The sequence below is a fragment of the Antechinus flavipes genome, chromosome 2, assembly GCF_016432865.1.
Source record: "Antechinus flavipes isolate AdamAnt ecotype Samford, QLD, Australia chromosome 2, AdamAnt_v2, whole genome shotgun sequence".
In the NCBI taxonomy this organism is placed as follows: Eukaryota; Metazoa; Chordata; class Mammalia; order Dasyuromorphia; family Dasyuridae; genus Antechinus; species Antechinus flavipes.
Window position 1 is genome coordinate 266,727,298 of NC_067399.1, and position 14,600 is coordinate 266,741,897.

The following is a 14,600-nucleotide window of genomic DNA, read 5'->3' on the forward strand; positions in this document are numbered from 1 at the left end:
TCAATGATATATCTAATTTGAAACCCATCAAAAATACTATGTTAAAAACTTTACATCCTGTTTCACAAAACTATGAAAAGGACAGTCTGAAAAGTTAATGTGATGGAGACCAAATAGTGTAACGGGAAAGAACAATTTATTTATAATCAAACAAGCTTGATTTGAATCTTATTTCTACTGCTTATTAGATGAGTGAACTTGGGGAAGTCTTCTAACCTCTTTAGATCTCAGTTGCCTCATCTGAAAAAACAAAAAACAAAACAAAACAAAAAAACAAGAAGGAATTAAAGCTAAATGATCCCTAAGGTTTGGGTTACCTCTAAATTATATGATCCTTTTTTAGCTTGGTGCAGCATTTGATACTACTGGATAACCCTCTCCTAGATCATGTTATATGAATATCACTGTTTAGCAGAGAAGATACAGAGAACCCTATTAGCTATCTTCAATTATTCAAAGAATTGCCATGTAATAAATATATCATTAGATTTATTTTTCTTGGTCTCAGATGGTGATAATAGGAGTAAAGGCAAGAAGTTGCATAAAGAAGATCTAGCTTCATGTAGGAGAAAAATCTTTCTAACATTTAGAGCTACCCAGCTGTGGAATGTGTTGCTTTGGGAAGTAGAAGAATCCCCTTAATAGAGAAACATGAGAGCACATATTTAAATCTGAAAGGGACCTAATGCCATCATTTTGCAGAAAAGAATAATTTTGGATATATTCTAATAACAATAAAAATCATGACAATAATAGAAATAACAACAACAACAATAATACACACTGATCATAAAAATATCATGAAGTAAACTAAGAATTACTGCCATCCTGAAGTCAAAGCTGAAGAGGAAAAACATTTAAAATAAAAATCCCTAAATACACACTTTCAAATGTATAGACTATAGGAATGTATCTTATAGAAAATATAATAAATCAAACTAAATAAAAGACCTATTAATGAAATATACCTACAACAGATAATTATACAACACTGTTTTTTTTTCCTAATGTAAAAATGGTTTTCATCTAGGAAGAGCCTATGAAACTGTTATACTCCAAAAATGAAATCAAAAAGCACTGACAGGAAATATCCACAAGAACTTAGCCAATATTCTAACAGGGAAGCATCAAATAAATGGCTGAGACATATGAATTTGTTTGGGAAAACAAAGAGAATAAGAAATTACAGAAGCATTATCTTGAATGAGTCCAGATAAGGATCAATGTAGAATGTACAAGAAAACTATGGAAAATGTGCAACACATTATTGTAACCTTTAAAAATTTAGTACCAACAGAACACCTATCAAGATATATGCTAGCTAGAACTGTAGATCTGCTATTCACTATCTTTCAAGAACTGGGAGACAACAAATTACCAAAGTACACAAAAAGATCCCAAAATATGTCCTTCAAGAATCAACCTAGAACTGTACTAGGATTGCAATATGATCATAGATTGAACTACTACTCATAATCACTAATTCATAAAAGCTTTAGAAAAATGTTTTTAATAGAAGTAGCCACATCAAACCTTGTAATCTCCAAAATATAGAACCTCAGCCAAGATCAAAATTATACGGGTACAGGATAAGGTATAGGTTATCCCTATTGTCCTATCTGCTAACGGAATTGAACTGAAGATGCTTTCAATGAACCTAAAATGGATGAGTTTACATCCTAGTACTTTTAACCAAGGGACAGCTAGACGCTTCTGGATAAAGGGCTGACCCTGGAATCCAAAAGACCTGAATTCAAATCCAAGCTCAGACACTTAATACAGCTGTGAGACCTTGGGCAAGTTGTTTAACCCTGCCTGCCTAGGAGGCAGCTAGATGGCTTGGGGAAAGAGTGCTGGGGTGTCAGGAAGACTTGTTGTATGATCGTGGGTAAGTCACATAGCCTCTGTTTGTGTTAATCCACTGAGAAGAAAATAGCAACTTGTCAAGAAAACCCCATGGACAGTGTGGTCCATGGGGATATGACTGAACAACAAAAAGTTTTATCCAACTATCTTGGTCACCTATGAAAATCAGTACATTAAGTCATTTTAGTCACCTGGGAAATACTAAGCATAAAAGAATAATAGCTGCCTAACAATTTGTCTCAGGACCTACCTGAACCTCCTGAAAAAATGCGAGAACAATAATAATGAGAATACTTTTTACAATGTACTCTAAAATTTGTTAAGGCCTTTTCTCACAACAGTCTTACAAGATAGTACAATTACTCTTCCCACGTTTTAAGCTAGGTTTGGATTCCAAGTCAAACACACTACCCCCTACATTGCCCTTTTGCAAATTACCCAGCCAGTCTTATAACTAGAAAGGAATTGAAACTAAGAACCAGCAAATATTTATTAAATGCCTATGTGAAAAGCACGCTGCTAGGCAACAGGGCTACAAAAACAAAAAAAAAATTGTTATTGATCTAAAGGTATTTATATTCTACAAGGGAAATATAGGCAAGTGTGTTTGTGTGTGTGTGCGCGCGTGCGAGCACACACATATGTATATATAAGGGCTGAAAATAGAATCTAATTCATTCCAGTGTGCAGTGTGGAAATTCCCTCCACTAATGCAAATCAGCAATCTGTCTATAACATATCTTGTAGAATTGTCTACAGCATTGAGACATTAGATAATGTTCCATGGTCATCAAAAACTTTCTAGTATGGAAAAAAGGAAGGCTTTCTTGAATCCAGGTCTAATCGCAAAGTCAGTCATACATCTATTATACCACAATGTTTCCATGAACCAATATATACACGGTGATTTTAGGAAAGGAGAAAGTACTAAGGAAATCAGAAAAAAAATTCCTTTGGGAGATAGTACACAAACTAAATTATTAATGAAGCTCAGGATTTTAAAACTGAGAAATAAAGAAGAAATGCATTTCTAGGTATAAGCCTCTACAATGGGAGAAAGGAAAGAGATGGAGTGCTAAATTTGAGGAACATGGAGTGTTAAATTTGGGGAACACTGAGCCGGCCAGTTTGGCTAGAAAATAGAGTAAATGAAGGGAAATAATGCACAGTAAACCAGGGAAAGATGGTTAAAACCAGACTATAAAAAGACACTGATTCCAAGCAAAAGGACTTGCACTTTTTCTCAGAATCAGGAACTCATTGAAGTTTCTTGGGTAGAAACACTGTCAAAGTTATGGTTTTCATAAATTACTGTGACAGCAATGGAAAATAGTTTGGAAAAGGGAGGGGTTAAAAGCCAAGTGTCTGATTAGAAGGTTAGTGCAATGCTTTCTGATAATGATTATTGTGGTAAAACTTGTTACTCTTTCTCGGATAAGAGTAAGTAAATAAAAATATAACTATTAATATCTTAAAAAAGAAAATTCTAACATTAAATTTTTTAGAATGTAGATTCTTTTATTTATTATTTGAACTAAATCCTCTGTGAATACTAAACTTTGATTTAGTAACATAAAAATGAATATATAAAGCTTCATTAATTTCTCAGAGCAGGCCTGTAAAATTCTCTTGACAATGAGTCACTGGTGACAGCTTCTAGGCAAAGGATTTCTGCAGAGCAAGAACATCCCATGCAATGTCACTAAAGAGCAGAATAAAAGGTGGATCTCAAGCAGGTCACTTAACAGTTCTTGGACTTAGCTTATCATATGTAAAATGATGAGAATTAGAACAGATGACTTCTAACTTTCAGTATAAAATCTCTTGTTCTTGATATCAACAGTCTGTCATAACTTCAACTTAGTTCAATATACAAATTATCAAATATATGCTTGGTACTTGCTACAAAATCATGCGCTAGGCCTTAAGTATCATTAGCATCACTGCAAATGTGAAATAAAAGACTGAAAATCAAAACTTTCTCTCTGAGATTTCACAAAGTCTAATGAACTTAGAGAATTATTGTACATTACAGCTGTCTTTGCTATCTCATTTTCCTAGTAATTCATAAACTAGCATCTTTTCAGTGTTTTCTCAGTTTTCTGCATTCAGCAAGTACTTAATAAAGGTCTGATGCAGTTTTTGCTGACCAAAAAATGTTGCAGATAAAGAAGAAAAAGATTAACTTCAGTCAATAATATCAATAACAATGAAGAGTTATAGATTTTGACATCTAAGCATTCTATTAATGAATGTTCACTGGGCTAGATAAACAGCAACAATATATTTAATTCAACAGACATTTATTAAATACTTACAATGTACTGGGGAGATAGAAAGATAAGTAAGACAGTCACTATCCTTGTGGAGTTTAAAATTTATTAGGAAGGGTATGACAATACAACAAATACTTATTAAGTTTACTAAGAACAACTAATTATAATGCAAAAGAGACCAAGATAAATAACAAAGGTACAAAGTGCTCATGCAAAATCCAGAAGAGAAAGGGTATTTCTTATTGGTTAAAAAAAAAAAAAAAGTACTCTTAAATTCTTATGCATAACAAGAATGAAAAATGAAAAAATACAGCTATCCCAAACCTTCTATATAATCAATAATCTAAACCATGACTATAAACCAATAAAAAGCTCGCCTCAGTTTTTCATTATTCACAAGCAAATAAAATTCCTTGCAAAATATTCTTTGCTTTTCAGTAGATTTTAAACTACATATGATTACTGCCAGACTTTATAGAGTGTGGTATAACTGGTTAAAAACTATACCTTAACATATTTCAGAAGTTCATAGAGATCTTCAACCTCATCACCTTCACATCTGCTATACATTCGTCCAGTCTCCACACTGGTCCCTTTGATGGTTTGACGATATAGTGGGAGAGCCATTGCTTTGGCAAACAGTTCAATGGCTTGATGTCCTACTGTCTGATACATGTAACTATCCAGTTCATCTGATTCCACTGTGATAAATAAAATAGAAATACTCAATTAAAGAAAATCAAAAGGAAGCTGGAGCTGAAGACTTGACAAAGTTACCAAAACAGTGCAATTAGCTGTGATAGAATACGAAATTGAAAATGAATGCTGTAGGTGTCTTCCCATTATGAAATGAAATCTTACATACCAATCTACCATGGCTCTTACTATGTGAAGTAATGCAAAATAGAACACTGTGGGGCCAGCAAGCAACATCTTCAGATAATATCCCAGAGGACTACATCACCCAAGCTCTGAGTCCAAAAGATTAAATTGGTAATTCTTTCTTATCAGAATTACATTAGTATTGAAGTCCTCTGTAAGCAAGAATCATTTTACATTCTTTGTACTTGTACCCCCAGCATTTTGTACAGTGTCTAGGACACTGGATGTGCTGAATAATTACTGATTTAGTCAACAACATTTTGCCACTACCTCTTGAGTTTTCCCTTACCATCTTCAGTAAACATCATGGAACCTGAAAGTGATATTCAATTCACCCATGTCCTAATCATCTTTCCTACTAGTTTGAATAAACACTTGTGCGTGCGCACACACACACACGCACACACACACACACACACACACACACACACACACTTAAAATATAATGAATGTTCTAACAAGAAATAAGCATTCATGTTTCTATATATACACACACATAGACATGTGTATGTCTTCATATGTATCTGTGTATACATATATATGTCTATGTGTGTGTATGTCTTGAGAGTCTCCAAAGAATAAATTTATATTCTCTTAAGTTATTTTCTCGGTTTAACTTCTTTTTTCAATTAAAACTGATATTGTTTTAATGGATTATGGATGACTAAAGGATTTCTTTTAATGTACAAGGCATCACAAAACTATAGTCAGAAGGGATCCTTGAGATTATCTAAGTCCAATTTCCCTTACCCACCTACCCATTTTACATATGAGAAAAAAAAGACTGAAAGATGTAGATCTTGCCCTAAGATATCAATTGACTTGCCTAAGATCACACAGCTAGTAAATGAAAAAGTTTTATCTTATGATTTTCTGTCCATTGCTCTTATTAACTGATATCAAATATCTGATCAATTTTTAAAATTACTAATATGTATTCCAATAAAAATGTATATACAACTCTATTATTTATGTAGCTTGAAATTTCACAGGCATATCTGATGATTTATTGTACTATGAGTGAAGACTACTACTATGCTAACAAATAAATTCAATGAGCATTTGCTATTTGCAATCATTGAGAGAGGCACTAGGTATACAAAACTGAAAAACAAAAAGTTCTTTTAAGAAAAAGAACTTACAATCTAATAAGGAAAATACAGACACAAGTAAGCAAAAAAGAAGTTTGAATACGGTAAGTAAAGAGAGTTCCAGGAAAAGTACTTTAAATACTTTAACAAAATATGAGGGGAGGAAATTACTTTTTTAAAAAATATTTTAATTTTCCCCCCAATTACATGTAAAAAAAAATTTTTTTTAACATATATTAAGTTTTGAGTTCCAAGTTCTATCTCTCTCTCCCTAGATGGTAAGCAATCTGATGTAGATTATATATGTCTGATCATGTAAAATATTTCCATATTAGTCATTTTGTACAAGAAGCCCCCAAAGAAAGGAAGGAAAACAGAGGTAAAGAAAGAGAAAAAGAAAGAGAAGAGAGGTGGAAGAAGGGAGGAAAAAGGGGAGGAAGAGAAAAAGAAAGGAAGGAAGGGAAAAATAGTATGCTTCAGTCTGTAGTCAGAAAACATCAGTTCTTCCTCTGGAGATGGATAGCATTTTTTTTTTTTTATGAGTCCTTTGCGATTGTCATTCCCAATTGTTCACTGCATAATACTGCTGTAACTGTATACAAAATTCTCCTGGTTCTGCTTATTTTGCTCTGTATCATCAGTTCTTTTTAGGTTTTTCTGAAATCATTCTGCTCATCATTTCATTACAATCAAATACCATAACTTTTTAGGCCATTCCACAATTGATAGTTATCCCCTCAATTTCTAATTCTTAACCACTACAAAAAGAACTGCTATAAACATTTTTGTACAAAACCATATTTTTCTTAATCAATGGATACTAGTAGTACAACTATTATCATGTGAAAATCGGCAAATTTTTTATATTAAAAAGATGTTGTTTTGCTGAAAAAGATGAGGAACCACTGTTGTTGTCATAGGTTAGTTTTAGGGATGTGTCTTAAGGACTGCATTTACCAAGCAGATATTCCAGATAGCAGAACTGTTCCTTATGCAATGTAAAAAAGACATTGAGTGGCTAATATGGTGTTTATAATATCTATTTGGGATTTTAAAAATTACTCTTAACAACATGCCCATAAACTAAAAAAACAAAAATAAGTCTTTTACTTTCTTTTGCAAGATTTACATTTGAATTTTTACTTGTAAAATAATCTGAGCATACAACAATAAACCCACAAATATAAATAGTCTTTTCTCAACCTGTAGTATAGTCAAATAATGTTAAAAAAAAAATGAGTGGGAGAAAGTTTAGTTAGAATTTTTGAGTCCATAAAATTAGGTTTTCGATTAATCCATTATTATAAATTCCTTACTCTCTAATTTAGAAAAGGAATTAGAACAAGATATACTTGGACGAACAAGTTGTACTTACCCCTATTTCACATGACACCTAAAAATACACTTACCTTTTTAAGGTAGAGCTGTATGAATTCATATAAAGGACTTTGAGTTGTTGGGGGGTGGGAGGGGAAGTCTAGTTGTTAGTATAATAGTTTTTTTTTCAACTTGGTAAGAACACAGTCTCTTTTAATGTTCCATCCAGTCCCTGACTATCACGTTACTTTATTAATTGAAGCTTTGAAGACAATAAGTTAGTATGAGATCAAATAAAAATGAAAAGGCTCTACTGTTGCCTGGAGCATCTCAATTAACTTGCCACAAAATGTCCTACCACACACTTAACAGAATTGTTTTATGAATATTATTGCAGAAGTCCACATTACTGATAGGAATAAAGTCATTTCTCTACTAACTATTGAGAACTCAAATGGAAGAAATCATCCAATTTCTCTGATTCTGTGGCCAACTCTAGTCCTAACTTTTTATTATGCCCCATGGAAAACTTACTTGGGAAGAAAGAAGGCCGTTAACAAAGCAGATCTTCTTTCTTAGCTTAAATCAAAATTAGTTGAATCTTTATTCACACTGTAAAATTCCACACACATCTTTTATCCTCTATTTGAATATGTACACCCTGACTTAAAAATTTTTATCTTAATGCTATTTCAATAGTGTGTATTCTTTAACTTTTCCCCTTATTCTTGCCAATTCTTAAAATCAGTCTTTCAATTTTTTTTACTCATTCCTAACATGTTTATCCTACCTCAATTGTTCCCAAGGCACAATAAATTTAGTGATCATGTGCCAGTGACATGATATACATAAGTTTTTTCATGAGGGGAAAAATGATGTCAAATATCTGGACTTTTAAATGATAATCTCTATCCAACGCTTGAAAAATACAATTGAATGATCTGGCCATAAACAGCAAATAGATTTTCTTACTGAACAAATAGTAGAAAGGAAGGAAAATCTGACTTCCCTTTTTAATGTACAAGTTACAGTAACAGTCTTTGTCCATTTGCAATCAATCAAGGTTTCTCATTTCTATGTCCATAATATCTTTTATACCAGTTTCCTCTTCACTCACACAATCACTACCTTCATTTTAGTTTTCATTACCTCTCAGCAGGACTAGTACCACAGGTTTCTTTCTAATAATCTCATTGCTTTCAATCCTCTCACTAATCTATCCTCTAAGTTGTTGCCAAATTAAAGTTCTTAAATTATAGGTCTGATATTGTCACTTAATAATTCCCTACTAGATCTAAGAAATATAAACAATTCTAATTGTCATGTTAATTTTCAGCCCCCAAGTAAATACTTTGTTAGGATTTTCTATTGATTTATTTGTTTCATTTTTCTCTTTAAATCTCCAATCCTTGCATAGTGCCCGGCATATAGTAAGCAATTAATAAATGTTTGTTGAATAAATGAACTATTTCATACTTCTAATATAGAACCATCTCTCCTCAAAGTCTGAAAACTGACAATATCTGTCCTAAGACTAAGGTACAAAATAATTCTGCTCAAGACTCAAAGCCAAGCTCCTAAATTTTTCCTCTGCAGTCTTCCAAAATCTAAACTAATATAATTAGTCTAAAAAGTGGCCCCTAGTCTAAAAAATGTACTTTATTTGTATGTAATATAAATATCTCATCTTTCAAATTCATGTTTATATATAATTCAAGTTATCCCAAAAGGCTTAATGCACTTTTAAGTGTTAATAGTTGCACTAAGATTTTTGGAACACTATTTTTATTCAAATAGATATTTATCCACTGTATATTTGTCCCTATATTTCTTCCTAAAGGGTAAAGATTATACCCATCAAATCTGTTCTAGTACCCACCATTAATTAATGATATATTTATAGTTATTATTCAAGAGATAATGATGAAAGTTCAAATCAATTCGTATATCCATTGGTTGCTCATATCCATATCTGATTCTCTAAAGATATGAGCCTCTTTATATCTCCCTGATGCATATCACTCTGGCTTTTAAGTAACTGTTAATTTTTTGGTCCTATTTATGTATTTGCCAGCCTCCCACTTAAATATAAAATGAGTTCAAATAATTTTATATAACATTCTTGTAAAAACTTAGTGAAACTAAAAACACAAGAGAAATCTAAAATAAACTAGGTACTAGGAAAAAAAGACAGCTTTATTAAATACAATTTTTAAAACTAAAAATACTTGTGAATTGCTTCCCCTCACTTCAAGGCAGGTTTGAAGATCAATAATAACAACATTAAAAAATATTAATTTTTTCCTGGTTTCTTCCGAGTCAGGAAATGAATGCCATCTCTAAATCTAGAGGAGGCTGGTCCTAGAGAAACAGTTATTATCAATTCCCAAAGCCCCCCAATAGCAACATGTCCTCTCACAATGACACCTCTGCTAAGTTGGCCCTCTAGTTAGTTGTTGTCTACCTTCCTACATAAATTCCAATACCACCCTAAAAAGGAGATAATGGATTAAAAATGGCATTGGACTAAAAGTTTCAACCAATATTCAGTCATTCTAGTCCTATTTCAAGGTGACTCATTATTCGTTCATTCAGCCAAATGCATTTTAAGTTCTACCACATGCGAAGCACTATTTACTACATATTTGAGAAATAGGTGAGTGCTGAACTTGGATTCAAAGGACTTGCATTAAAATTCTGGCTCTACTACTTAATAATTGTGTGCCTTTAGGCATATCAGTTTACTTTTATATATTTCTATTTCCACTAAATCCTAGAATCCCAGAAGTTCCAGGTACTAATCAGAAGGAACTCATCATATAGCTGGGGCACAGAAATATACATGATACCACCAGAAAACAATTCAAATTAATATAAGCAAGTAAATAATACAGAGTACAATTGAATACATAATTTCTAAGGGAATATTAAAAAAAAAGAAAGAAAGAAAGAAAAAAGATCATACTAGAAATAAGAGTTAATCAAGAAAGCTTCTTTAAAAAGGAGAACCTTGAATTAAGCCTTTAAGTGTCAGATTTGAATTTCAAGGGAGGAGGGAAACAGTTATGAATGGTATAGTCAGGTGATGGTAAAGGGATGAAGCTAATTAAAATTTCTATATCAAGAAATCATGAGATAAAACTGGAGATATGCTTTTTCTTTTCCTGTTACCTTCTGAATATCATTCACCAGGTGGTTAGTAAAATTCAAATTATTCGCTTTTGAAAAAAAAATTTAAACAGCATAGAGAAGACTTTTTGTTATGAAGAAAATTGAAGCAAATAACTAAAATGAGTTTGAGGATTATATCTCATTTACCTACTTGACACCACTTTGCTATTCCATACAAAAAGTGATCACATTATATTCCATAGTGTTGGCTAATAAAATTAAGTGATGATTATCATTTTTGCTTTTTTCAAGTCTCTCTCTCTCACACATACACACACACACACACACACACACACACTCTCTCTCTCTCTCTCTCTCTCTCTCTCTCTCTCCCCCTCCCTCCCCCCCCAGCATATGTTTGGAAAAAAAACCTAGATCCTTTTTGGATAATTAAAAAAATAAATAATGATATAATTTTACCTTGGTTTTTAGCTGGTCTTAGGTTTGCCAAAGCAACAATCTGATGTCCAGCAGCAACACATTGCATCATATTATAGCAGCTATCCTTCCCACCACTGAGGAAAAAAAAAGTTACATAATAGGGTTATTATTTCAAAAATATTAAATCTAAGTACAGCATAAATATTTAGGTTAACTTTTCATAATTCTGCAATGATTGCTTCAGAATGAGAATGCATGAAAAATCAAGCCATTTCCAAATTATATACAATGTAAGCACTTGAATTTGAATGTTTAAGGCTGATACATACATATGAAATTATTTGACATCATTAATTTCTAAAAACATCCAAGACTTCAGATTCTAAACCAAATCTGGTATTTTATTTATGTCAGTAGCCTTGATGTACAAAATTGCCTTGATTAAAAAAAATTAGCTATAATCTGGAATTATGCCCAAAAAGTTATCAAACTGTGTATACCCTTTGATCCATCAGTGCTACTACTGGGCTTATATCCCAAAGAGATACTAAAGAAGGGAAAGGGACGTGTATGTGCCAAAATGTTTATGGCAGTCCTGTTTGAAGTGGCTAGAAACTGGAAAATGAATGGATGCCCATCAATTGGAGAATGGTTGGGTAAATTGTGGTATATGAATGTTATGGAATATTATTGTTCTGTAAGAAATGACTAGCAGGATGAATGCAGAGAGGCTTGGAGAGACTTACGTGAACTGATGCTAAGTAAAATGAGCAGAACCAGGAGATCATTATATACTTCAACAACGATACTGTATGAGGATGTATTCTGATGGAAGTGGATTTCTTCGACAAAGAAAAGATCTAACTCAGTTTCAATTGATCAATGATGGACAGAAGCAGCTATACCCAAAGAAAGAACACTGGGAAATAAATGTAAACTATTTGCATCATTTTTGTTTTTCTTCGCAGGTTATTTTTACCTTCTGAATCCAATTCTTCCTGTGCAACAAGAGAACTGTTTGGTTCTGCACACATATATTGTATCTAGGATATACTGTGACATATTTAACATGTATAGGACTGCTTGCCATCTGGGGGAGGGAGTGAAGAGAGGGAGGGGAAAAGTAGGAACAGAAGTGAGTGCAAGGGATAATGTTATAAAAAATTACCCAGGTATGGGTTCTGTCAATAAAAAGTTATAATTATTTGAAAAAAATTAACTATATATTTATCACATAAGCTCCTTAAGTAAAATTTCCCCTGAAAAGTTAAAAAACCCAAAATTGCCAAAATCCAGAAAATCAACTTATTTTTCATCTCACCACAGCAAAATCTAAATGACAGCCATCATGAATTAAAGGATTAAGTGAAATACAACATGTCCCAAAAGTCTTGGTGGCAATTTTAAGCTATTAAAGTTTAAATACAAGTATACCCTACATAATTAACATATATAGAATTGCTTGTCATCTAGGGGAAAGGATGGGAGGAAGAAGGAGAAAATCTGAAACACAAGGCTATGCAAGGGTCAATGCTGTCAAATTATCCATGAATATGTTTTGGAAATAAAAAGCTTTATTTAAAAAAAAGAGAGAATTAGAAAAGACAGTGCTTATTTATAATAAATTGATGACACTTGACACTAATGACCTATAAAGGTGGAAAACTAAATACTATCAATAGTTAAAATTAGCAGCCATGTGAAGAGAACATCAGCAAGTCCATTTCAGTGAGCCTTTGTTTCCTTAGTTCTGAACTGAGGATAATCATATCAACAGTACCTATTTCACTAGACAATTGTAAGACTAAAGGCAATCCTATATGTAAAGCACTTTCCAAACTTTAGCACACTATAGAGGTGTCAATTATAACTGCTAATGTTTCTATTTCTCCACCACTAAAGAGCAGGCAAGAGGTCATTGCCCTAATAATGTAATATACAGATTTTATTCATTTTAATTCTAATTCTGCCCCAGTTCCCTCTATAGTAAAACACAAATCATTATGCTCAGGCAATTGGGCTTTGCACACTATGGAATGGCAATCTGGAAAGTTGGAGGGGGGGGGGGCAGATAGAGGAAGGATTTTTTCATCCTCCACTATACTGACCTATTATTCTTCTGCATATTCCAATTCTCTCTTGCTCTTTTAATTCTTTTATTTTTCTCTCTTCACTGCCCCATTCCACATTTTAGAACTGCCAGTATACTCATGACATCATGGGCTTAAAGAGGGTGCTGATCCTGACCTATTCTTTAGGCCCATTCTCATTTGTGAGAATGCCTGAGTTGAGATTTTGTAGATCAAAATCTATAGAACCAAAATCAGAATCTATCTCACACATCTTTGCTGCAAAACACAATGAAACAGGGATACTAATACATTGTTGGTGGAATTGTGAATGCATCCAACCATTCTGGAGAGCAATTTGGAACTATGCTCAAAAAAGTTATCAAACTGTGCATACCCTTTGATCCAGTAGTGTTACTACTGGGCTTATATCCCAAAGAGATCATAAAGAAGGGAAAGGTATCTGTATGTGCACGAATGTTTGTGGCAGCTCTCTTTGTAGTGGCCAGAAACTGGAAACTGAGTGGAATGGCTGAATAAATTGTGGTATGTGAATATTATGGAATATTATTGTTCGGTAAGAAATGACCAACAAGATGATTTCAGAAAGACCTGGAGAGACCTACACGAACTGATGCTGAGTGAAATGAGCAGGGTCAGGAGATCATTATATACTTCAACAACAATACTATATAATGATTCTGATGGACCTGGCCATCCTCAGCAATGAGATGAACCAAACCAGTTCCAATGGAGCAATAATGAACTGAACCAGCTACCCCCCAGTGAAAGAACTCTAGGAGATGACTAAGAACCATTATATTGAATTCCCAATCCCTATATTTTTGCCTGCCAGCATTTTGGATTTCCTTCACAGGCTAATTGTACAATAATTCAGAGTCTGATTCTTTTTGTACAGCAAAACAACAGTTTGATCATGTATATTTATTGTGTATCTAATTTATACTTTAATATATTTAACATCTACTGGTCATCCTGCCATCTAGGGGAGGGGTTGGGGGGAAGGAGGGGAAAAATTGGAACAAAAGGTTTGGCAATTGTCAATGCTGTAAAATTACCCATACATATAACTTGTAAATAAAAGGCTATTAAAAAATAAATTAAATTAAATTTAAACAAAAACACAATAAAAATTGTATGTAATGTTTTAAATAAAAAGGTTATTCAGGCTATCAAAAAAACTGATATTAGAACAACTTAATTAGCTTTCCTCTTCTGAAATAGTATAACCAATCAATAAATAAACATTTATTAAGTACCAGGCACTATGTATAGGCACTGTACCAGATACTACTAAGCACTGCTAACCTAGTAGCAAAGGGCATTTCAAGAAATAGAACTATAAAAGTCAGTTAACTTTTTATCTATTATCAAAGTGACAATACTTCATCTTTAAGTTCTAACTAAGTAAAGCAACCTAACAGTTCATCTGAAATATGAATTTCTCCAATCATTTTAGTCCTTGGCATAGTCTTATTTTAAATGGTTTCTTTGTACCCAACAGTTTTTGCTGTAAATATGTCTGA

The 14,600-nt window shown here is 32.9% G+C and overlaps 1 protein-coding gene across 2 annotated transcripts in view; it reads right to left on the reverse strand.

Annotated features, from left to right (window-relative positions):
• Positions 1-14,600, reverse strand: part of DPH6 (diphthamine biosynthesis 6) — a 492,232-nt gene that overhangs the window by 474,246 nt on the left and 3,386 nt on the right. For both annotated transcript variants that reach the window (XM_051977032.1, XM_051977031.1), the window contains exons 2-3: positions 11,024-11,118; positions 4,650-4,843 (exon numbers count right to left, since the gene is read on the reverse strand). In XM_051977032.1, the coding sequence (XP_051832992.1) occupies positions 4,650-4,843; positions 11,024-11,118 (289 nt within the window). The remainder of the gene's footprint in view (positions 1-4,649; positions 4,844-11,023; positions 11,119-14,600) is intronic.